A 26,822-nucleotide genomic window follows, 5' to 3' on the forward strand; every position below is an offset into this window, starting at 1 on the left:
ATGTCCAATTGTTGAGAACGACGGTGAACTGATGTTCCTGGTGATTCACGAACACTCTTGGCCACAGCAGCAATATTTTCGGGTGTACGCACGGTTTTTGGTCGGTCACGCGTTGGTTTGTGAATAAGCAACCCAGTTTCTCTTACTTTTTTCGCAAAGTAACGCACATACTCTTCATTCGGTGCTTTTCTTCTTCCCATTGCCGTACGTAATTTTCCTACACATTCTGCAACATTACCATGATTTTCAAAGTAATGTCGCAATACTTCCCATCGTTTTTTGAGCATATACACAACCATTTTCGTTCAGCGGAAGAATAAAACTAATTTTCTGTCAAATCAGATGACCATTAAGTGTTACCATTCTTCAAATAATACCAAGTTCAAATCCGTAACAATAGATGGCGGGCCCTTTATAAAGAGATATCAATATCAGTCAGAGATACAGCGCCTTGCCACTATCAGAATGCTCGAGCTAATAATTTATTAGGCAAGAATTTCGCTTTGCATAGATTAAAAAAATGCATGACTTTTGATTTTTAGGTGTAAAATCTATAAAACTATATATAGCAGATTTCTTGTTAAACAATGTTTAGAATTATGAATTATTACGATAGAATTTCACTGGGATGTCTTACTCAATGACCGTTTCTTAAATTTTAAATAAAACTAATGTAATACTTAATGTTATTTTTAAATTACAGATTTTATGTAATAAATGAAGTTAAAAAAATAAAATTAATTAAAAAGTTTTAAGTTTCGGTGAAAGTTTGTTGATTTTTTTAAGTTTCTCGCCTCATTGAAATGATGTGTTTTGGGTGTTTCTTTAAAAGCATATAGGACGAAAAGGATAAAAGATTTTTTATTTTTGTTTTAAGTATTTTATTTCTTAATTCATTGTTAAAAAATAAAAATTGTTTTTGGCCACACGAGGTTCGCTAAAAAAGTTATCAGCAATCAAAAATGTTCTTCACATGAACAATGAACACAGTTGAACCGCTTTTGATGAAATACAATTTAAATGACGTGGAATTGATTTCCTTATCGAGTGAGCTACGATTAATCGGGAAAAAAATTTTAGTATTTTTTTCGGGCCTTTAAAATAAAAAAAGGGTCAAAAAACGGTTTTCCATCTTTGAATGGCCGCCATTTTGTCAAATTTTACTTTTTTTAAGATCATAGTTCACTCAATAACGACATTAGTACTGAACAAGAACCTCTTTTTGATTTCCGACACCTGTGAGTCCCAAAATCCGTGTCGCCAGCAACACACCTTTCTTGAAGGCTAACAACTTTTTGAACGAATCTCGTATGACAAAAAAAAATAATAATTTTTTAATTATTTTTTAATAATGAATCAGGAAATAAAATACTGAAAACAAGAATAGAAATTTTGTTTTCTTCGGTTTTTGACGCTATTAAAGAAACACCTAAAGAACACCATTTCAAATGAGGCTTAAGGCCGTCCCCTTAAGCAAAGTTTGTAACTTATATTGAAAAAAGAAATAAAAATTTAAGAAAAAAAGATAAATGAAAAATTAATAAATAATCAAAACCTTGCAAAATGTCGGGCTGCTGTTATTTTTAATTCAGGTATATGTAACGTGCAACATATATATGTATGTATAGGTGTATACGTGTGAGCAAATCGTTTTTTGTGACTTTTTGTTTTTATTTTTGTATGTATGTGCACGAATATGTGCACGTTCATGCACTTGAGAGACATTCAACGACATTTACTTTACCAACAACTAAAATTGACACAAGAGACACCGCATCAGGTTCCTCACCCACTATCGTATCGGCCTCGGACGGATTAATCCATGACGTATCATTGAAATATGATGTTAACTGGAATGAAAAAAGCAAAAGAAAAATATATAAATAAATAAGACTAGGCAAATATGTTGTGAAATATAGTTTTCTATATACCATATAAAAAATTCAAACTCTTTCAAGTCAAAAAGCGTAGGCGTAAAATTAAATTTTTCTTAACTTCTAAATGCTTACTTAGTTTCAAATAAACGTTTTCTGCACGCTTAAGTCTCTATAAATATCTTTTGCGAAAACAAAAAACAAACGAAAAAAGGTGATTGTTTATATAAACCAGCAGCTCCTTAAATTCTTATATTCCGCACTTAAGTACTTCACTGGAATTCCTTGTGAATTTTTGTGTTGACAGCCGAAAGTCAGCGTAATGAACGCGAAGAAAATGGAAATTTTTCACAATATCAACAGTGAGGATTTAAAGTTTGCATGATGGAGTAGCTGTCAGGGTAGCTGCTTTGCTTGATTTTGCGTTGGCAGTGATAAATCATGATGAGGGGCGGGAGCACTTCATTTCCGCCTAAGACGAAAGTTTATTTATCGTTTTGAGCGCTTTTCTGCTTTCGTTATTTGTGAATTGATAGCCTTGATTTATTAACTCGTAATTAGCGTCATGAAGTCTGCCAGACTCCTCAAAACATTTTAAGTGTCATATTTTTTTACAGCAGGCTGAGTACACAGCCTTGGAATATTTAATAGCTTTCAATTTAACTGCAATTTATTGTCGTTATTTTCCAGCCCAAGAGGAGCTCCCAAGAATCCACGGCAAGTGGAAGTGTAGGCTAATTAAAAGTTCCGAATATTAATTCAAAGCGTATCCTCGAAGAATGTATGCACCTACATTGAGGAGTAAAATAATGTAATAGCGGTATTTTTTACCAGTTTAGTAGTTTTTTGTTTAATTTGTTTATAGAAATTTAGTTCGGGTCGCCGCGAAATTCGTACCAAAACTGCTTAATTTCGACCAAAAGCAGCAGATGTTGGACTCTGTCTGCGACGACCCAAATTTGCTCCAGAGGGTCATAACTGATGACGAATCGTGGGTTTATGGTTATGACGTGAAAATCAAAGCTCAATCATCTCAATGGAAGCTGCCGCACGAACCAAGACCGAAAAAATGTAAACGTTTTGCTTACCGTTTTCTGCAGGGGCGTTGTGCATCATGAGTTCTTACCACAGGGTAAAATGGTCAGTAAGGAATATTACCTGCAAGTTATATGCAATTCCCCAGATCTGGCCCACCTGTGACCTTTTCTTGTTCCCAAAACTGAAGAGGCCCATGAAAGGACGACGCTACGCTACGATTGACGAGATAAAGACGGCATCGAAAGAAGAGCTGAAGATGATAAAAAATGATTTTTTGAAGTGCTTCGAAGATTAGAAAAAACGTTGGCACAAGTGCATAATATCTTTGGGGATATATTTGAAAGGGACAAAATAGATATTAATGTATAAATAAATAATTTACAAAAAAAAAACACAAAATTCGCGATACTTTTTGAACACCCCTCGTATATCTGGTATGAAAAGGTCCCTCATAAGAAATATGTGAAAAACATCAAGATGCATACCACATATAGGAGGGAGAGCTCCGCCGGATCGCCAACAAAAAGTGTAAGCTGATTCTTAAAATTTTGTACCAGATTTATAAAAAATCTTGAGTTTTTTTCTGAAAATTTCATATTTTTATCACAATGTACAAGAAACCCTCAAATATTGGTTTTTTACTATGTTTTTCTTTGAAATTGTTGCGTATTTTCTCCACTTTTTTCAGAGAAAAATTACCAAAAGGCAAAGATTATTTTGAGCCATTGCAAACTTGCACTTTATTATTGTATTTAAATGGAAATTTGAATAGGTCGAGCCAAACACTCAGGCTAAAAAGTCCATTTTATTTAGAGCTCTGGAAAGAGGGTAGATAGTCCAGGAGGAAAGGAGAAAAGTATCAGAGAAAAATAAAGGAAGGAATAGAGTCAGAGACAAAGCTAGTTAGTCTAGAATTTAAGAATTTGTGTCCTGTAATAATACCGACCACCTACCGACTTCTTTCCTTCCAAGTTTTAGTAGAAAGTTTGACAGTTTTCTGTTCTGTTTCTTTAGTTAGTAAAAAAGTAGTTTACAACAAAATTCGATGATTAATTTTGCACTGGCTTCAACCTCTCTTTTTCTTTTTCTGTTTAGAAAAAAAGTAATTTAAAAAAAGGATGATTAATTTTGCACCACCCTTAACTTACATACACTCATCTTAATTTTTTTCTATTTAGTAAAACAGTTATTTAATAACAAAACTGGATGAATAATTTTGCGCCACCTTGTAAGTAGATACGTACATCCACTCATTTTTGTTTTTTTTCTATTTCCTAAAAAAAAGTTACTTAAAAAATTTTATGATTAATTTTGCGCCACCTTGTACCTTTTTTGTTTTGTTTAGTAAAAGTTTTTTAAAAAATAGACGATTAATTTTGCTCCACCTTGAACATACCAACGCTTATCTTTATTTTTTTATATTTCCTAAAAAAGTTATTTAAAAAAAATGGATAATTAATTTTGCGCCACCTTGTAAGTACATACACTCATCTTTATTTTTTTTCTATTTCCTAAAAAAGTTATTTCAAGAAAAAATTGGATGATTAATTTTGTGCCACCTTGTGCCTCCTTTTTTGTTTAATAAAAGTTTTTTAAAAAATGGACGACTAATTTTGCTCCACCTTGAACATACCAACGCTTATCTTTATTTTTTTATATTTCCTAAAAAAGTTATTTAAAAAAAAATGGATAATTAATTTTGCGCCACCTTGTAAGTACATACACTCATATTTATTTTTTTTCTATTTCCTAAAAAAGTTATTTAAAAAAAATTGGATGATAAATTTTGCGCTACCTTTAACATACCAACAGTTATCTTAATTTTTTGCTATTTAGTAAAAAATTATTTAAAAAAAAATTGGATAATTTTCACTAATTTAAAAAGAAGGTCATTGTACAACAAATCTCACAAAAATCAAAGTTTGGACTTCGTTCAAGATTTTTAAAAATTTTGGAATATTCATAAAAATTTCAATTTTTTTTTTTTGTATTTACGCAGTTTTATAGCCCATTAATTAAGTCCACGTTTTAATTGGCTCAAATTTCTTGTTTATTTTTTATAACTCTTCCCCTGGCTGCGTTGCAAAACTTCTCCAAAAAAAAACAACAATCATGCTCACCGCAGTACATTTCAGTGCAGCTTATTTTGGTTGTTCCCAATTTTAAGTTGTTTGAAATTTCCACTAAATTATTACATTTTCAAGAGCATTTGCTTTCCTATCAACCACAACAACCGTAAGTTGCGCCTCAACGAACTAAGTCTGGTCCGAAAACTCGGGAAATTTAAACCAATCGCAAATTATTTGGGCCACCTTAAAATCTACAAAAGTGCACCAACTACAAATTGAATGCAGCGAAAAGTCTGAAATAAATGCTCTATCTCTCAAAATATTATTAAACTATATTACCATTTGGAGCTGACTTCGAATCCGCCATCAAAATCAAATAAATTCTCATTTGAAATGTCTGCTTCATTATGATTTACAACTCGACGTCCAACGCCCAAACAATGGCATTTGCATTTCATTCCATTTTCTTGGCATTGCAAGCCTCACAAAATAGCCACTTCCAAATGATACCGACGTAAAAGCAAAAATGTTTGTCGTCATTTAGTTTCGCCTTACTTTCATAAACCTTTTGCATTTCCCATTTCCCCATTTTGCTCTTTACTGGCTGTGGCTTCTGACATTCACTTGCAATTTGCTTAAAAGTCAATTTGCCAACATTACTGCCAAGTAGCTGTCAAAGTGAGACAAAAACACACAGCTTAACAACAAATTTCTGAGTGACGGCTGAGAACAATCTCGCTGTCACGCACTTGCACTAACACACACATACATTATATGGAAATTACAGAAACTGTTGAAGCTAACACTTCAGACCTGAAATGTAAATCATTAGTCATTAGTCATCAACGCATTCTGGACAGGTTAGTGTGCAGTTATCGAGTAGACAAAATATGTACGCAGTCATACATTGTTGGATCGATGCTGCCAGGTATTTAGCTGCTACGAGGGTTGCCTTTTATATTTTGTTTCTTTGAAACACTATGTGGGAACAGAAATAATTTTTTGCACAAACTGACCCATAACACTTTCACTTACAAGTTTTTTTTTTTTTTGGTTTTGTTCTGTAAGTTCAAAAATGCATCTCACTTAAAAGTTCGAATTTAATCGTGAAAATTTTCGTACAATGATTTATTACGATTGACGATTTTTTACGAGATACGACGTGGATTACTCGTATCGAGACAGGAGTGTATTGTTCAACTTACTTCAACTTGTGGCACTGAAGCCCACACTTATCCACTATGAAACGAGTTCCCACCAGACCGCCGATCCTCGCAAAATGAATTTCGATAAGGCCATTCAAAAACGGTTTCTGTGCCAGAAATAATCGATGCTGTGTTTCAGTTGATAACTCAAGGTCATCATTTGACATATAGCCTGATAGAGACATTCTTGTGTATTAATGGGGCTAGCATACATTCGATATTGCATGAACATTTGGCCGTCTAGAAGATTTATTCTCGTTGAATACCGTATAATTTGGCAACTGCCTGCTAAAAAAAGGACTTGCGTCGATTGGTGTAAAGAAATGTTGAAGAATTTCAGCCGTGGCGATTCAAAGTATGTCTATGACGTCTTAACACGTGACGAATCTTGGATCTCTGCATATGAACTGGAAACAAAACAATTATCGGCATTATGGGTATTCCAGGACGAGCTTAGACCAACAAAAGTTATACGCAGAAGAAAGACCTTAAAGCAAATAGTCACCTGGTTTTTCAAAAAATCTGATCATGTCGCAATTGCATCACTACAGAAACCTAAAATAGTGAATTCTGTGCGATACATAACCATTCCTTTTCTAGAAGTTTTCGAATAATTAAACAAAACCAACTGGGGAAAATGAATCATCCTTCACCAAGGCAATGCGAGCTCTCCCGTATCGGCTCACATAAGATAATTTTTAAGCACGGAAAATATCGAATTAATAGGTAATCTGTCTTATGTACTTGATTGGGCACCTAGTTCTTTCTTTTCGTTCCCGAATATCAAAAATAAATGGGAGGAAACGCCTTGTTTTTTTTTTGGCGATGAGATTGGGTTAAAAATATGTGCGCACCATATAGCAACCGCCGCTACTACGTGTGGTGATTCCACCAAAAATCTCCCTGTCCTTCACTTGGATTTTTCACTCCTCTCCGGGACTTCTTCCGCATTGCTTCGAGGTAGAGGACCAAGACCTATGCTCAATACTCTTGAGCATAAGTTTCCATTTCGCGCTTCTTTTTTCGGATACTATCCTCCACGAAATTTGCGACGGCATTCCAATTTTCTTTTCCCGATAATTTCTTCAGGTGTATAGTAAATACATCAATAGCTCGTCACAGACCGGTTCTCTCTACGTTCCACCTCTCGCATTTAAAGAAGGTCTGCTCCGCATCATCATAATCAGTATCTCTATATATGCAGTTTGGTAGGCTCACCTTTCCCATTCGCCACAAATACTTGCGAAAGTTGCGAAAGGACTCCTGCTCGGCCAACACTGTGTGAAGTAATAGTTAACCTCACCGTGCTTTCTTTCTACCCACTTTTTTAGATCGAGTATTAGTCTCTCTGACCATCTACCGTACCGTTCAGAGTTTCATCTTGCCTGCCAAAGTGTGAGCGTTTGAACTCTAATATCGGAGAAGCGTAGTACTGTGATTCCTGTGATTTGTGCCTCCCATCTCCGTTTGCGCTCTTGTGCTGGAATATCTATAGTGATGGTTCTGCTGATAACTAAAACCGCTGCTTCAGATACTGCTCTGCATGACGAAGCCACTCTGAGAGCGCAGGTTCGTTGCACAGATTGCAGAGTTTTCCACCGGCATTGCACCCTTAGCGAATCTGCCCATATTTCGCATCCGTATAAAAGAAGCGGCCGCCGTAGCCGAATGGGTTGGTGCGCGATTACCATTCGGAATTCACCGAGAGCACGTTGGTTCGAATCTCGGTGAAAACACCAAAATTAAGGAAAACATTTTTCTAATAGCGGTCGCCCCTCGGCAGGCAATGGCAAACCTTCGAGTGTTTTTCTGCTACGAAAAAGCTCCTCATAAAAATATCTGTCGTTCGGAGTCGGCTTGAAACTGTACGTCCCTCCATTTGTGGAACAACATCAAGACGCACACCACAAATAGGAGGAGGAGCTCGGCCAAACACCCAAAAAGGGTGTACGCGCCAATTATATATATATATATATAAGAATCGAGTCCGTCGTGTCCATTCAAAGTTTTCGCTTGTTCTGCGTTGGACCTACAAGGCTTGCCATGAGCTTATTTAACATGCCGCTTACTTTGGCAGCTCTGCAGCAGCATGATTTATGTGCGCCCAGTTATTTAGCCTCGTGTCTAATTGTACTCCTAGGTATTTGACCACTCTTTTTGTCAATAAAGTGGCGTTGAATACTTGTATGTCTACTTCTAATGGGATACGTCTGTTGGTTAAAAGCATTAGCTCTGTTTTCTCTGTGGCCAGCTTTAATCCATGGTGTTCTAGCCATGTCTGAACTCGGATCATCACCTGATTTAACTTCCTTTTTGGCATCGACAGTGTTTCGAGCAATTATTACAGCTGCAATGTCATCTGCGTATCCCACTAAATGCACATCCGTAGGCATCTCTATTCGAAGGATTTCGTCGTAGCTTATATTCTAAAGATCAGGTCTGGTCAGGCCGTTAAACCGCCCGTTTTGGAGCTATCCACTTATAGGTGGCAAAAGAGCTTCAAAAATTGATTCAAGAAAATGAAGAAGTCTATTAATTTGCAAGTGGAGTATTTTGGAATGCAATAAAACCATTTTCATTATTATTTTACAATATTTTCATTACTGGGCGCAAAATATAAAACGCAACCTTTGTATGCTAATTGATGTTGGCTGAAATATGAGCGCATACATTTCGTGTTACGAGGAGCCACTAAGTGAAACATTGTTGCATTCAATTTATACAAAATTTTGTCACCTTCTGACATTAATTTCATTTACTAACACAGAAAGCAGACTAAAAACTCTTTAAGGGGTTGGTGGTAGACAAAGGACTGGGAAAATTTGTATTTTTGATAATTTTACTCTTTCGGAAAATTATACTAAAATCTTTCAGGATGCGTACAATAGCCTATGGATTAATTATCAACACCACTACAAAAAATACAACACTACTGGCATCAAACCCATATATCCTACACACATGTCTTCCAAAAACCTCAATATATTTACACGCCTTCGAATCGGTTACACTATAGCCACCCACGTTCACATCCTAAACGGCACAGTCAAACCAGACTGTCCTTTTTGCAACTCAGACGACTACACGACTACTCTCCTCCTCGATACCTGCCCAGGATTGAAATGCACTAGAAATGCAATTCATCTTAACCTCGAACTTTCGAAGCTACTCAACAACACAGATGACAATAGCATTAACTTAATTTGTAAATTTTTTAAACTAACTAAATTAAAACTTCAACTCTTTTCAAAAACTAGATATATATAAAATTATACTCCGGTCAAACTCACCCTACCCAGTAATCTTCTACTACTTTTTCAACTGCTCTATCCCATCCTCTAGTATAGTTACTTACCTATATTATTACTCTAGTTAAGATACCATAAGCCGAAGGCCCTGGCAGCCAGTGCTTATTTCGTAAGTGGAATAGTTATTAATAACTGTTAATCCTTTAAATAAATAAATAAAAATTTTACTCTTACAACATCTGTCGACATGATTTCTGGATCTGCCTTCAGAATATTAAATATCGATTATTTTTATGTTGTTAATGAAAGCAAAAATAATTTTTTTTAACAAAGTTTGCTTTTGTAGAAACCAGAGTAATACCTTGAAATTTTAAGAAATTTAAGAAAACAACTGCTTTTTTCATAATTTTATTAGAAGCAGCCACTCAAATTGCACTACTTTGGCGGTTTGTTGTTGGCAGTTCGGCAAATTTGTTTAATGACCTTTTTGACTTATTTTTGTCAGTCTGGTAATGCCCTTTCCCACCCACTGAGTCACTTGCAAATTAGCTTCACTCCGGTACACTGGAAGAAAATATTCTTGAAATATCAAATTTTCACCGTAAAGGTAACTTACAGTATTTCTACACTTTTTGATATTTTAAACTCAAATTTGGTGTCTGACAACCAGAAACTGCCAATTGTCAAATATTTTGGCACCTATTTTTTGACAACAACGTTTTGATGTTTTTCCACCAACGGAGAGACCAACATTTTTATGCCGTCTCCGAATGGCATCTGATTTTTATGAGGAATTTTTTCTTGACAGAAATACACTCAGAGGTTTGTCGTTGTCATAGAATCAGACATACAAGTTTTTAAAATTTGCCGATCCGAGCGCCACCTGGTTGGGCAACTTATTTCTAAAATCATTTGTAATATTTTTATGCTAAAACCTGTTTTTTATATGCGAATAACATTTCGAAGTCCTTTTCTATATTCTCATAGACTTGGAATTGAAAAATCTGTACATCTACTTAATACTCGCCGTGTCTTCCAAGCGGAAGTACTGGCAATAAGTGAAGTTTATAGGCTACTAATCGCAGAAGGTTTTGACACATCTACAACTACACACAAACGTGAACATTGAGAAATATGGGTGCTTGCAGATTCAAGGCAGTGATAACTGGCTACTGGTCCATAGGAGAGCAGACAACCAAAATGGGTATCAACCGGAAGGAAAAGGAAACTATCTTCCACTTTCTGTGTGAGTGCTCTGCGCTATGGAAGGCGAGAATATTAACCCTTGGCAAACCGCTTTTTGACAATCCCGAAGAGCTGGCCGGTATAGACGTAAACAACCTTATCAAATTTCTCAATCACACAGGCTGGATGTAGACGTAAGCGAATAACCGTATAACTTGTTGCTAGCGCGGATGTGGCAACAAATTGGTACGGAAGCGATAATTGAATCACCACTTCCTCCAGCCAACTATTCTTGAAAACATTTCAATGTCAGCGCCACTTGCAGAGAAGTATTTGCAGTGTAGAGAAAAGCTTGACCCTGCTCATAAAATTCCACAAACTGCGGAAGTCCCATCACACTCGATTCATGCGTTCCAGTTGCCAAGGTTTTAAAAATGGTTTTATAATATTCTGTTACATCTCCATTTTTACATCATCCACAGTGATTGTTTCTATAATATTTCGTGTGTTAGGACAAAACAACAAATGTGTTTGAAAATTGATAAAAATAAAAAAAATAAATAAATAATTGCCGCGTACACTTCTGTTAGGCCTTTCGTTTATTTCGTTTTTTTTCAAGTCTAAAACGGATTTAATGTTTTTACAGACCACTTAGATCTGGTGAGATTGAATGATTTGTGGATTATGGGCCCCACTACTCCTGCTCCTACACCATAAAGTGATTTTGATCCATCAGTGTACCATTTTTGTGAATCATCATTCATCCATTTCGGGTTTGTTTTCCACTCGATCCTCTCAGGAGAGGTAACTGTGTATCCTTTTGTGAAACACAGGGTTGGGTCAATGTGGTTTGAGACTTGAGCCATGCTTATGGTGTTTTTGATTCTATTTAAGATATTTAGGTGACCGGTGAGGTTGCCTAATTTGAAATTTTCTTTCATGTGTAGCATGAGTGCTTGCGTAGCTGCTTCCTCTTGGATTGCTATATGAAGTGGTGGGAGATTAAGGAGTGCTTCCATGCCAGCTGTTGTGGTAGTTCTCATAGCCCTTGTGATGCATAGGCAAGCAAGCCTTTGTACTTTTCCCATTTTGGTCACCGCTGTTTTTTGAATAGATTTGCTCCACCATACTAGTGCCCCATACAAATTGATTGGTCTAACCATTTGGGTGTATATCTAGAGGGCCATATTAGGGCTGAGGCTCCAGGATCTCCCTAGTAATTGTTTGGTTGTCCACAAGGATTTCGTGGCTTTTTTTGTTATATTATTTATATGTGACTCCCAAGTGAATTTTTTTATCTAAGGTTAAACCTAGATACTTGACCTCTGCCGTTAGTTCTATCACTGTTTCATTTATTTTCAATATAGGAAACTCCAACTTTCTTTTCCTTGTGAAGAGGGTAATTGTGGTTTTGTTAGGGTTGATCGACAGCCCCTCCTTTTTACACCATTCCCATGTTGCGTTCAAGGCATTTTGCATTAAGTCTGTCAGTGTCCTTTCATGATTGTCTTTTATTATAACAGATATGTCATCTGCATAACCAATGGTTATAAATCGCTTATTGTTTTAGGTGCTGCACCAAGTCATCCACTAGTAGGGACCATAGCAGTGGAGAAAGAACATCCTTGCGGTCATCCCTTTACTGTTCTTACATTAAGTTCAGCTTGGCCTAACGAGGCTTTAATAATCCTCTGATTAAGCATTTGGCTTATCCAATGTGTTAGTATAGGGTTTGCACCTCTTTTCTCGAGTGCTGTTTCCATGGATTTGTAATTTGCGTTGTCGAAGGTCCCTCTATATCCATAAAGGAACAGAGGGCTATTTCTTTTTGATTTAGAGCCTTTTCTATATTGACAACGAGTGTGTGCAGTGCTGTGATTGTGGATTTCCCTGTTTGGTAAGCAAATTGCAGCTTATGGAGGGGTTTGTTGAAGATTACTGCTTCTCTTAGATGGTATTCAAGTATGTAGTTTTTCCATTGTATTTAACATAAACGACGATAGACTGATTAGTCTGTAAGATTTTGGAGAATCAAGGGGTTTGTTACCTCCCTTAGGAATAAATATTACCTTCACTTTCCTCCATATCTTTCCTCCAGTGCCTTTGGATATAAGTGCTGGGTATCTTCAGTACACGTTCAATTATTTCAATAGCAAATTGGTGGCAAGGCCTCCAGATAAATGTTGCATATTCTAAACTAGAGCGCACAAAGGAAGTAAAAAGTTATTTGTGAGTGTAAGGGTCCGAGAACATTGAGCTATATAACCTAAGATTGAGTAAGAAGTGGACACAATAAAGTTAATGTGACTGTTGAAAGAAAAATGTGTGTGAAAAATCACCCTTAAATCTTTGAATTCACGAACAGATTAAAGTAAAGTAGTATCATTGCTGTAAGATGACTGGAAAACATTTTTAATTTTAGCGAAGATGACATGCAAACATTTCTTAATATTTAGAGAGACGCCAGAGATATTGCACCAGCGACCGAGCGCATTAATTTCCGTTTGCAACATAGGAAAATTCTCATTTTTCTAATGGCCGAAAATATTTTCATCAGCATACAAAAGAAAGTTTGAAAAACAGTTTCAAATATCATTAATAAATAGAACGAAGAGCAGAGGCCCTAAAATACTGCCTTGTGGTCCCCCTGAATATGCAATGAAAGGTTCCGAACATTCACCCTCAATCGTTACCATACATCGTCTATCGCATAAATAAGATTTCAACCATTGAAAGGAAACGAGATGGAAACCAAACGAGGCTAAGTTTTGCAATAGAATTGTATGAGAAACTCTATCAAATGCTTTAGAAAAGGCTGTGTAAATACAATCGACTTGAAAACCTTTAGCAAAAGTTCCAAAGCAATATTCACCAAAAGTAGCCAGGTTGGAAACTATAGAACTACCCAAGATAAATCCATGCTGATTGGGCCAGATTAAGCTCTTAGTTGCAAAGTACATTTTTTCTTTTACAATTCCTTCGAAAAGTTTAGTAATAATAGAAAGCTTCGAGATCGGCCTATAGTTGCACACATCATTTTTTTGCCACTTTTAAAAATAGGTCTTTGGCCGAGCTGCTTCTGCCGTGCTTGTGCCGTGCGTCTTTTTCTATCATTTTGCTATTTCAGGCATAGAGATGCGAATCCATACGCTCCCGAATAGTAGTCACGCACCAACTCTTTCGGCTACGGCGACTGAATACCATACGCACTTATTTATTTAAGTATTTAAGCCTTAAAATTTAACTTGTCTGCCCTTACCTAGTTTTAGACTGCCTTAGAAAAGGTTAGTGGGTGTATAAATTTGAATAAAAACTAAAGTTAATGAAATTTCACTAAAGTCAGTCAGTGTGTAGTTGCTTATATGTAAGTGCTCCGCATGAGTGAATGTCGACGCCAGGCTGCGGCTTAGAAACCACAACATTGGACCTTAACTGATCGCTTTGCCAGCTAACAAAATTACCATTTCACACTCTGCGGTTGGGAGAATTCATTAGCACATTTGCACATAAAGTAAACAGTGGTAATGGTCCGTGCACTTGGAGTTGAGTTACATTTACTTGCTAGTATTTCTAGTATTGACTTGTGGTGTTGCAAAATGAGTAAACATCACCGTGCGCAATGCTAGCGAGGAAATAGTTCCTTTGGCTGTGGAGAATGTATACACATTCTGGCACAAAAGTGGCGGGATTTGGTCAGTGAAGCAAAAGATTTTAATTATTCATTCAAATATACTGCATCGTCTTTGAAATTGGACCCGTATGAAATAAAACCCATAATTCAGGTATTAAAATATATTTGAAATATATTTTCTGAAACCGACTACAGTTTTTACCGAGAATTGGCTTCTAACCAACTTATTTGTCTAGGCTTATTGATTGTCAAAATGAGATGTTTATTTACAATTAAATTTAAAAATTGTGTGCAATTATGTCGGCATATATTTGTGAAAATTCATTTTCTATAAAGAGAAAACAAATATCCTTCAAGCATTGGAAAGTCTGCTTTGGGACGGGTACATTTTTCCCCAAGCCCCAATGATTTCTTTGTTTCCTCGCGCATTAAATTATAATGAAATTTTGTATCTCTCTATAACTCATCGAAATTTCATCATTGGCTATGTTATATCTTCAGATATTTTACCTTCACATCCACTTATATTTATAAAAAAATTGCATTAGAGGAACAAAGGCAGTATCACAATTTTGTTTAAATATTTCAATGCAATTTTTCTCTGAAAATATATTATTTCCGCCAAAGCCAATTCATCTACCTTAGAATTAGTCAACCTTCTATGATAATCTGAAATCCAAAAGCAGAAACCAAATTTACATTCTATCTACAACTATCACCTCGAATAGATCCGCCTTCAAAAAGCATGTAGGTAGGTAGGTAGGTTAGATGGCAAGACTACTCCAGGTATACTTCAAGTAGCACTTGCGTGCCATTTTGATGCCATAATGTGGACCACTACCTGCGGAAAATTTTGGGATGAGATATCACCTACAGCCATCCAGTGCAGTAGATGTAGTGGAGGAGAGAAAAGGACTCTTGGGTGGAGAATTGCTCAGCCTATCCCCAAAGGGAAAGCTAAGGAATCTCAAGCGCCTAGCCGCCAGTGCCGTACATATGCAAAGAAAGGGCTCAACAGTCTCTTTCTCTGCAGGATCCGCACAGCTTCCGCAATAGGACTTGTACGGAAGTCCAAGTTTCTCCGCATGAGCTCCGATCATCCAGTGACCAGTGAATACCGCAATGAGTTTCAAAATTGGATAGCGGGGAATTCCCATCACCTTAAGCGTCCTGTTTCTGTCGTATTGAGGCCATATTGTTTTTGAGAAGGCATACGATGTGACAGACCTCCATCTGTCTTCCGCTTTTTTAGAAAGAAATTGTGCAGTTTCCCTTTTTAGTTTAGTTTACAAAATTTCGGTCCGGCAATTTTAATTTCTGGAAGGCCAGTTGAAGCCGATAAAGACGCGATAAAGGCATGAGTTGAGGCAAACCAGCGAATAACAACACGTGAGACCAGTGGGAGGTTGAATTTATCGAACTCAACTGTTTATGATCATCTGATAGGCCTGGGCTTAACCTCGAAGCTCGATATATCCACAAGAAAACGAAATTACTTTGCGAACAACCCAATATTTTTATCTACCTAAGCTGGAATCAATTTAGCTTTAAATATTATATTCAGCCACTATGTACCTCTGGACTGCGAGACTATGCAACCATAAACTAAATAGATGAAATAAAAGGGATACATAAAAAATATATAATGAGAAATAAAACATATTTTTTATATTTTTTATTAATTTATTAATTTATTTCTGTACAACATTTCTTGTCTATTGAATGAAGCTTTTTTAAATTTTGACGGTGTGTTTAAATTACCGTATTTTGGATTTTCATTCACAGAATATATCTTCACTTTCTGCTTGGAAACTCTAACTGTGTATGGGCACAAATTAACATACGCACCTACACCCACAGGCACATGCGTATGTGCGTGGCTAGGTAAATTTTCCTTTATGCCAAATTAATATTATGGCTGCAGCTGAGATGCGTGTCGGATGGTTGGTCCAGTTTTCTGTGGTTTGCCGCCACAAATTTAATCAATTTATAAACCACAAGTTGGGTTGTATTAAAATTAAGGTACGCAGCATGCAATACTCTTAGTAATTGACCAATTAATACTTATGAGCAGAGCAGCCGTCTGATGGACTTCGATTGAAGTTATTTTAAAATAAGCATCGTTTGTTTAATTTTTTGTAATTTCATGCCTAATTAATATATGTGTGTGTATGTGCGAGTGCATAGAGAACTTTTGCTTTACTCCTACAGACTTAATCTTATAAATTTAATTATCCTTTCCTTAGTTTCTATGTAAAAACTTTGGATAACAACTTCGTCTACTAAACAAATAAACTTAAATTTGTTGGAACGAATGCGGCAAAGAAACAAAATCTCTACTGAATTTGGATTTGATTTGGCAAAATTGAAGAAGGGAGGCGAGCTAGGTTCTGTACTCTTTTCCAATATGCGGTATGCATTGAGCAGTTACAGTGAAGGAAATGAGCGCTTAAAGAAAAAGTTTAGATGTCAAGTTTCACCTTTTCCTCCACACTTTAAAATCAAAAATCTATGGTTATAAAATTATTCTTTAAACAAGGCATTCTTGCGTTTTTACACCTAAATACATTTTACAAAATTCTATAAAACAAGGTGAAGTCCAAAAGAAACAAGACTGAGCTAAAATAGAAACGGAATGTCTTTCAGGATGTTGGTACAAGCCTTTTGTGTGGCCTCTATGGACGCGAAACGTTTTCCTTTCTAGGCCAAATGCAATTTTCCGATTAGATAGAAGTCACAGGGAGCCATAACAGGCCAATGCGCTGAGAGATTGATGGTTAAAATGCAATAGTCAAAAAATCAGTCAGAAAAATGGATCGATGAGATAGTGCATTGTCAAGCAGTAAGCTCCAGTTTCCTCCTTCGCGGTATTCAGGGCGAACTCAACTAATGCGATGCAACAAATGCTTCAAAACGCCAAAACAGAAAATTGGATTGACGGTTTGGCCCACTGGCACGAGCTCCTTGTGGACAATTCCGCTGGAATCATAAAAACAAATAAGCATCGACTTGAATTTTGACTTCTCCAAACACGATTTTTTGGGTGGTAGCTCGCTCGGGCCTTCCATTCGGCACTATGACACTTGGTTTCAGGTTCATGTTGGAAACACCACATTTCGTCACCAGTTACAATGTTGTAGAGGAAGTTTTCGTCTTTTCTCGCAAAAGGAGCTGGAAAATTTTCAGAGGGATGGGAGTGGAAACATTTTGGAAGGAAATGGTATATTCAAGGAAAACTTTTTGAATAGGCATAATTCTATCGATAGCAAATTTGTGATGAGGCTTCCAAATGAATGCAGGATATGCAAGCGCTGGACCAACAAAACATGTTTAGAGTCATTTCATAGAGTAGGGATCTGTGAAATTAGAACCATTCCGACAAACAAAGTGCAACACAGCATATGATTTGGATATGATAAAACTGATGTGGCTATTGAATAAAAAAGATTTGTTATTTGAGCGGCCACCAGAGACAACTTGCTATAATTTTTAAGACTTTCGACATTAACCCCAACTTCTAGGCCTCTTTCGTCAAGAAATTAGCCACAGACTTGACCTTTCAAGCTTTCGTAAGTAGGTGAAATGGTAGAAGTACCAGTATGGCACTCCCCAAGTAGCACAAAAGTGCCGTTTTTGATACCATTATGAGACCTCCAGGCAACCAGAGCTACTAATATAATAGAGAAGACTGATGGAATATAAGTTGGAGCATTGCCCCTGGTTGCCTAAGAAAGGAGCACCCAGTGGCCTTAATCATCTGGCTGCCAAACACGGACTTTTATAAAGAAGGGACTCAATAGTCTCCCTCACTGCAAGGTCCCCACAACCGATCATTCAATGACCGACAAACTCAACTACGAGCTTGGAAATTGAATGGCATGAGGTCCCCAGGACTTTCAGAGTCCTGCGTCTATTGTGCTGAGTTCAAAGGGTTTTCAAAAAAGCATGCGAAGAAATGAAGCTCCATTTCTTCTTTGCTTTCCTGATAAATAAATTGTACAATTCTCCTTCAACAACAGTCACCGGGTGCCGACGAACGGGTGGGAGGTCTCTGAGAACAATTCAGTCGCTCAAGCTCAATAGCAACTTCATTTCTATCTACGTTCCTATGTCCTGGAACCCAGGTCGGAGAAATTTTACCTGCGCACCCAAGAGACTTGATCTCCTCCTTACCAAAGCTTAGCAATTTGGATCTGCAGCATAGCGTTGTCAGAGTCCTGATAGCGGCTTGACTATCGGAAAAAATGTTAATATCTCCCTCGCTCCCATGTTCGTTGAACTTTCTGCATGCCTGCAGCCTTGCGTAGTCTTCTGCCTGAAAAACATTGGCTGATTTAGAGAAGTCCTCTGCTCCGACTTCCGACTGGATCTTTAAATCGTCAGTTAAGACAGAAGTGCCAGCTTCAGTGGAGATTTTTCCGTCGTTCCAATGCTGCCTACTTGAAAAGATTGCCCCGGCACGATCTCAAACTCCAGTTTGCTGTTAGAAAAATCTATACGAAGTTCAGAGGAATGCGGTGTTAGCTGCCTAAAAATACAAATCCCTTGAGAGGTTGTCTCCAGAGACCAACCTCTTTTAACTGCATTGTTCTTTGAGCAGCGATAGCCAGTGATGCCAATGCAAGCAGTCCTTTACACTTCCACTTTAAGCTTTTGTATTTAGTTACGAAACATCCTGTATATAAATTACTTAGTTTTAAAGAAGACCGAATATATTGAAATTTAATTTACACCCCTGAAAAGTAGATAAAAAACTACTTCTTTCAGAATAATTTATTTGAGTGACCTTAAAAAATTCTTTTACAAAATGTTTCCTTTGAAGCTAAATAGATTATCGCGTGTGTGCGCATCAATGAAATGCAAAACCACAAATTCCTTGCTAACCACAGTAATCATTAAAAAAAAAACAAGATTGTAAAAATATGTGCAATGTGCTTTAATTGATTTTTTCTCCAACTCAGTTACATTCAGCAGTGCAAAAGTTACCCGGAAAAATCGAAATGTTTTACCAATGCAAATAAGTGAGTAAATGTGAAGTGTTGATTGAAAAATAATGCAACAGCACAGAACGAAGGCAAAATAAATAGGTAAATAATGCAGTTAAAATGTGCAAAAACCACAGAGCAACACAATGCGCGAATGAAGGCCCAGGTTGTAGCTGTGGGCGAGTATGCGTTGATATGTAACTGTACATATTTGCACACGCACTTACAGCCAATTATTGTTTTTGCTGCAGCGAATTGTATTAATGGCTAAGTACTTTTCATCCGCTCGGCACTGATGGATTTTCGCTGCTCATCTGGGCTGAGTTTTTGTTCAGTTATTCAGTTGTTGGTTTGATTGTGTGTTTGTTTATTTATATTGAATTCGTCAACATCAGTTTTTGTTATTATATGTTTTTTTAAGTCGATTTTTTTTTAACTGCGAATTGTACCACTGTAATTAATTTAATTGTTTACTTTGGTTAAAACACCATTGGTGAGTGAAACGAAAACAGTAAGTAAAAAAAAAAACATGCGTGAGTGATACTTGTGTATGTATGCATATGTATGTGTGTTTAAATATACATGAGTGAGTGTTTCATTCAATGTTTTCTAAGGTTTAATTAAATACAAACATTGCTATGCCGAGTGTAAAAATAATAGAATGCAATGGTTAGTAGTTACTCATACGCCCCGTAGGCTAATTTACGCTCGACGCCTTAGTGTTTGCATAACATTGTTTCATTCTTTTCATTATTTCATTCTTCACATTGCTTCATTATTTACATTGTTTCATTAAATTCAATGGAGAGTGCTGCAAATAAAATAAAAGGGAAGATTCTTTCCTCTCTCTTTTTATTAAGGGGGGCCTGCTTTAGAGGCTTCAAAAAATCGATTTTTTCGTTGATTTTTTTGGGACGGAAAGAAATATACGATTGAAACGAAACTTTCTGGTTTTATTGTTATATATTTCAACAGTCTTCTCAAATTTTTCATTAAAGTATATGTCATATTATGCCTGGTACAATCATTTTGCCGAGGCGCCTCGGGTGTGCATGTGTCGTGCGGCGGGAAAGATGCAGGTCGCAATTTTCATCTGAAACCAAAAACCCTAAAATTTTTTATTTAGGTATAGTACAGCTTCTAGTTAAACCAAGAAAATTAAACAAAAGGTGAGAAATTCAACAATTTTCGCTAATTAAAAAAAAAAATAATTTTTTTGGAAAAACAAATTCACTTTAGATTGTTTAAAAAGTGGGTTAATCATAACTTTCTTAAGGTTTTTTAGGTTTAACTAGAAGAGAATTTAATTCCAAATACAATCAATGTTATCTCGTTTCAATAGGACGTTTAACTTTGCCCCTATCTTTCCCGCTAATTAGGAAAAATCGCAAAAATAAAAAACCGAGAAATCGCACTTCGAGCGATCCGGTCGCTCGTATACCTGCTCGACGCTTGCACACAATTTCTTCTGTAACTCCGAAAGTATTTTGAATTTGCTTCTGAAATTTTGAGGACAAATTCTTGGATAGTTTGGGAAGACATTTATGCAAAAAAAAAAAAATCGATTTTTTGAAGCCTCTAAAGCAGGCTCCCCCCTTAATACTTTTTTTCTTTTGTATTTCGCTTTGTTTTTTACTTTTAAAGGCGCAGTTTTAAAATTTCTATAAAATTGGTTTACTATTAGCGAAATGATAGTTATGATTTCGAGGCTGTAAGCGATTTCGTCTATCTAGGAGCCAGAATTAATACCAACAATAACAATGCTAACCTGTCACTCCAATGGGGAATCTTTCTTTCCAAAAAGTGCTACTTTGGTCTAAGTAGACAATCAAGTATTAAAGAACTCTCTCGACGCATACAACTAACGCTTCATACGGTTCTCATGATGCGCATCCTATTGTACCGTCCAGAAGCTTGGACTATAACAACATCCTTGGAGGCGTCCGTTTGAGTGTTTGAGAGAAAGATTCTGCGGAGGATTTTTGGGTCTTTACACTTTGGTGACGGTGAGTACCGTAGGCCGTGAAAAAATAAGCTGTATGATCTTTATGACGAGATAGGCATAGTGTAGCAAATGAAACTCCAGCACTTCCCTTGATCGACACGAGATTGAGCTTTAAGCAACATCTAGCAGCAGTTATATTAATAACAAAGCAGCGGCGGTAATGGGCGCTCTCACAAAAATACTACCGAATATAGGTGGTCCACAAGGGGAAAGAAGGAAATTATTATCAACAGTCGTGGACTGAATCATACTCTACGCGGCACCGGTATGGGCAGAAGCAAAGAACATTCACATGCGTGAAGTGGTGCGCACACACTGGCAGAGTGCATTACGGGTTTCATGTGCATATACAATAGAACGGTATCAGACGATGAAATATGTGTTGTAGCAGGAAAATTGCCAGTTGATATTCACGCAAGAGAGCTTCGCCGCCTCTATAGCGAGCAAGGAACCAAACCAACGGCAACAGAAAAAGCCATCGAACGAGAGCGATCTATGTATGAGTGGCAAAGAAGATGGGAAGAGTCACTTAAAGGGCGCTGGACGTACAAGTTAATATCACATCTCGAGCTGTGGGTAAAAAGAAAGCATGGTGAAACTGATTATTACCTTACGCAGATACTCACCGGTCATGGCTGCTTTATGGAATATCTCCACCGCTTTCAGCTGGCAGAAGGCCCATTCTGCCCAAGCTGTCCTAATGCAATCGAAAGCGCGGAACACGTGGCTTTTCATTGTGATTGCTTCGCACGAGAACGTGCAATAATTGAAAGGGTTTTGGGACATTCAGCTAGTCCTAATGACATCATACAGGACATGTGCTCATCCAGTGCAAAATGGGTGGCGGTTCGAGCGTTTGCTGGATAAATTATGCTACGACCACAATCCATCGAATGGTAGCGCAAGACCCAGCAACAGCAGCTACAGTTGCAATTACGAAATGGAGATGAACTGTTTCCGGACAGAGTGACGACAAACACAGACAGAAGACAAGACGATAGTTCGTAATATTGCGCTATCGCAAATTTTCCGATATTCCAGAACCACGTATGAAAACAGTGAGGGGAGTGGATACCATCGCTGACGTAAGATCTCTACAAGTGAAGGACTTGGACGCAGATACCTGGTTGTGTCAATAGACATAAACGCGACTCCACCTTGATGAAATGTTTACAGCGGTCCCAGGGTGGAAATAAGCCGAGATGGAGGAATGTTATAGTGTTAGTGGGAGCATGCCCCGCATACCACTGGTGCGACGGCGTCTTTGATGATGTTTCTGACATTTTGATTTTAACCTCCTACCAAAAAAAAAAAAAAACAAAAAAAGCACTTCCCTTGGCTAAGTCATATCATCCGATTGGTAACAAACGCTCTGGCTCTAAAAGTATTTGATGCGGTACCAGTTGGTTGTAGTAGAAGAAAAACAAGGTTTTATTTGCGTTGGATAGATCAGGAGGGGAAGCATTTTCATTCATTTGGTGTATCCAACTGGCACCGGTTAGCATGAGAAACGAACTGCTGGCGCGAATTCGCAGGATGTTCGCTAAAAAACATGTATCGAAAATTTTAAATATTGAATACATAGATGGTTTCGTGATAATGTCTTAATAGTTAAGTTGACTTGAAAATTGAAAGAAAAACTGGCAAAAATATCTATTTTTGTTATTTCCAAAGTCAAATGATATGATATCAAAAAAACAGAAATTGCTATCTTTTTCAAATTTTCTTTCTCGAACAAAACGGTCGACTTGCCACTAAGGGTACGATTTGTATTATATCTTATTTTACAGAGTGGCATTTGGTGAAAATTTTATGAAAAATAGTAGCAAGGTAAGCAACTTTAGCAACTCAAATTCTAATTTTATTTGTAGATAATTGCTAGTTGGAGGTCTCATAATTGTATCAAAACGGTGCAGGTCTACTTGGGGAGTGCCAGACCTACCTTCACTTATGGACAAAAATGATATACGACTTATAACCAAAACATTTTCTTTCATATTTGTACAGCACTGAGCCATTAACGTCATCGATTTCAGGAACTTCTTACAGAACATTGATTGAAAACTTTTTGCGGCCAATGGCGGAGCAGTTTCCGAATTTGTGGTTTCAACAAGATGGAGCAACTGCGCATATTGCTAGGCGAAGACCAGAAACATTATGTGGTGTAATGGAAAACGCGTTAAAAAGAGTCAATCTTTGTATTGAGAAAAATTGTGGACATTTGTCTGATTTAATATTTCATACATAATTTCCATAAAATATATTGAATGTATAAAAACAATTAGCCAAAATAAATGATTATTGTAAAATTTATTTGTGTTTAACATTGGTAGGTCTAATTTGTCCCACCCTATACTTCCGTGCATCCAAAGCTTTACGAGACATTCATCGGACATTCTGCAAACGTGTCTTAGCCATCGGATGCGCTGCGATTTCACAAACCGCACGATGTTTTCACCTTTCCCCTAGCTCGTTATTATACCTTATGTGATACAGGTCGTTTTCTTCTCGTACTTCTTAGCTAGCCATAGTTGTACCATCCGTTCTACTGAGAAGCAGTCTCAGATGTTTATATCGATTAACGCTTTCAAATTTATGATCGCTAATTCTAAGATCTGGCGCTTTTCTCAAAGTCTTAAGTCTTGCGAAATATTTCGGTTTGCTTTCATTGATTTTTAATTCAAATAATTTTGATTTTATTTGGAGTGCTTGGTTTACTTCTTTTTGAACATTCAATTTTCCTCGCATTCAGTTTTTCTCCGTCAAGGACATTAGCAAAGCCACATATTTGGGAAGTTTTGGTGAAATAGTCTCTGATAAATCAGCATCTTTAAGGCACCTTTCCGGTCTAGAGACGTGAAAATTGAAGGCGTTGAAAATTTAATAAAAACAATCGGTATCAATTGAAAATCATTTTTTTCAATGACAATGATAAAAAAAATTGCTTCCTCTGACGTAACACACGCCACTTGTGTAACTGATTGGGCTGCTCAGGTACGTCTGAAAAAAAAAATTCGATCGATTATTCATTAGGAGATATGACGCTATGTTGGGTAGCAGATTTGCAAAAAAAATTTCTAGATATTTTATCTGTTTATTGAAAAAACAAAACAAAAACAAAAACTGATTTGTTTTCATATTCTCACTCTTAAAAAAATAGAAAAATTGATTTTAAAATTATAATTCTGCTACCCACGAGAGCCACAAGTCTCCTTAATAACATATTAAAAATTCAAATGAAACGCCAACTCAGAAAAAATTGTATCGTCGTACTCCAAACCGGTCTTGTTTTAAAGGACTGTAACGTCTAAACTACAACGAATTTCAATATGAAAATTGGCAGGTATATTTTTGAAAGTATAAACCACCATAACATGAAAAAAAATCGATTTTTTCGAAATTCTAGACCACAAAGGGGCCTTAATTATATAGTCTAGAATCAGGATGCTTTACTCTTGATTCCACTTTGAATAGAACGGACGCTTTGCCTCGTAAGAGCAGTTTGGAATATGTCTTAGTGAGAGTTAGTCTTACTAGCGCAACCAATTTTTTCGGTATTACTTGTATGCGTAGACCTTATTCAGTATTGCCTCTTTCAGTACTATCGAACGCTTTAAGAAAATCTATAAAGAGGGCATACAGGTTGACTTAATGCTTATGAAACTTTTCAAATATTTGGCAAACTACAAAGCTTTGACCGGTAGTCGACTTTCCACTCCTAAAACCAAATTGGTACTCGCCTAATATTTGCTCGGCGTACCCATTCAATCTCTGGTGCAGATTGTTTATGAAGATTTTGTACGCTGTACTTGATAACGAGATTCCCCCATATTTGTTGCATTCGCGTCTGTCACCTTTCTTAAATAGATTGGTACAATTATGCTAGTCTGTTATTCTCTTGATATAATCTCAGATTCCCATATATATATTGTAAGACTTAATATGACGTTTTGTAGTACCGTTGATCCAATTTTGATGAGCTCGGCGTTATGCCATCTTCCCCACTTGCTTTTCCATTTTTTAACTTTTTGATAGCAAGGCTAATTATTCCAATTGCGGGTGGCTCAAGCAAAATTTCTGCTGTTTGAATTATGCTAATGGAATGCTATTGCTCCTAATGTCATTGTTCTTACTATACAGGAGTTCTTGAAAGTCTTTTTTTGGCATTTTGTGAGAACTTTTCCTTCTTCAGTTATAAGGTTACCTCGGGTATCCTTACGTGTTTTAAGTCAAGGAATGTACTCTGACCTTTGGGGCTTTATTTTCTAGTGAAATATTCTCGCGTTACCTGGTTCACTTATCTCTATTTACTGTACTTATTTTTTAAGCGATCCCCTTTTTTCCTCTCGGACAAGTTAAGTTTTTTTTGTTGTAGTCTGTAAGAAGTAATGTATTTCTAGGATAACTAATGATAATAAAAAATAAATAAAAATGGGTAATTGAATGCAGCTGTTAATTTTTTAACTCCAAAAAATTTTCAATTAAATCTTCTTTTCTTAATTGGCACGATATCCGCTTACGCGATTTTGGCCGAGTTTAACAAAGCGCGCCAATCGTTTCTTTCTCATGCTAACAGGCGCCAATTGCAAACACGAAGTGAAGCCAAGTCCTTCTCCACCTGATATTTCAGAGGAGGCAGAGGAGGCCTTCCCTTTTCTCTGCTCCCACTAGCTGGTACCGCATCGAGTACGTTCAACTAAATAAATGGTATAAAATCGCATACAAAAGTACTACTCCTGCACTCACCGATCATTTACAATATTTGTGGCAAAGTCAAGCATTAGCGGCTGGAAGCAATTATTTTTAAAGCTCGTTTATGTGCTTTCATAAAACCTTTAGCGTGAATACTTAATATAACTCATTTGGATGAAATATGAAATACATTTTTCATAGCCCACATTTTTTGCTAAGCCAATATAAGATTGCAGTCAATGGAAGCTTTTTCCCCCCAATACTGTGTCAATAAGGATCTAGCAAAAAGAATTTTTAATTATAATTAATCAGAAATTCAATTATCTTGAGCCAACCTTGAATTTATTTACTTAAACGAATTTTCTCTTATTTCGCTAAGTTTGTGTGATGCTTAAGGCGCTGGTATTATTTCGTATTTGTCTAGGCGACACTAAATTTTTTTGGCATTATTTGGCGTGGGCAACCGCTGGGGTAGTGCGGTGAGCTGAAAAAGCGTTGGCTGTAAACACCAGAAAGCGTATTTAAAGCGACAAACAACACTAATATTAAAGGTTGGCAATAACTGAGACTTAAAAGGCATTACCCAAAAGGCACAGTAATGCCAAAGCAAAACAAAAAAGATGCCAAGTGCTTTTTTCATATGAAATGAAATGAAGAGAAATACACAAAAGCCAAGAAAACAAAAATTAAAAAAAAGAAATCACTGAAATGGGCGATTTCTCGCGTGGGAAAAACATTGAGTGAAAAGTAAGTGTATGACGGTGAAGGAAGAAAGAAATCAAAAACAGAATATTAAAAAAAAACATCTGTAAATTTTTCATACTTAAAAATAGTTCGTAGGCGTTGAGTTCCTTTGATGAGTGGCTGTTTAGCGCAATCCAGGTTATTAG

The 26,822-nt window shown here is 36.7% G+C and overlaps 1 protein-coding gene across 1 annotated transcript in view; it reads right to left on the minus strand.

Moving 5' to 3' along the window:
- Positions 1-21,975, minus strand: part of LOC129238241 (dopamine receptor 1) — a 170,094-nt gene extending 148,119 nt beyond the window's left edge. The window contains exons 1-2 of the mRNA XM_054873285.1: positions 21,850-21,975; positions 1,745-1,850 (exon numbers count right to left, since the gene is read on the minus strand). Of these exons, the coding sequence (XP_054729260.1) occupies positions 1,745-1,850; positions 21,850-21,975 (232 nt within the window). The remainder of the gene's footprint in view (positions 1-1,744; positions 1,851-21,849) is intronic.
- Positions 21,976-26,822: the final 4,847 nt, after the last annotated feature.

Source organism: Anastrepha obliqua, chromosome 1 (genome assembly GCF_027943255.1).
Source record: "Anastrepha obliqua isolate idAnaObli1 chromosome 1, idAnaObli1_1.0, whole genome shotgun sequence".
NCBI lineage: Eukaryota > Metazoa > Arthropoda > Insecta > Diptera > Tephritidae > Anastrepha > Anastrepha obliqua.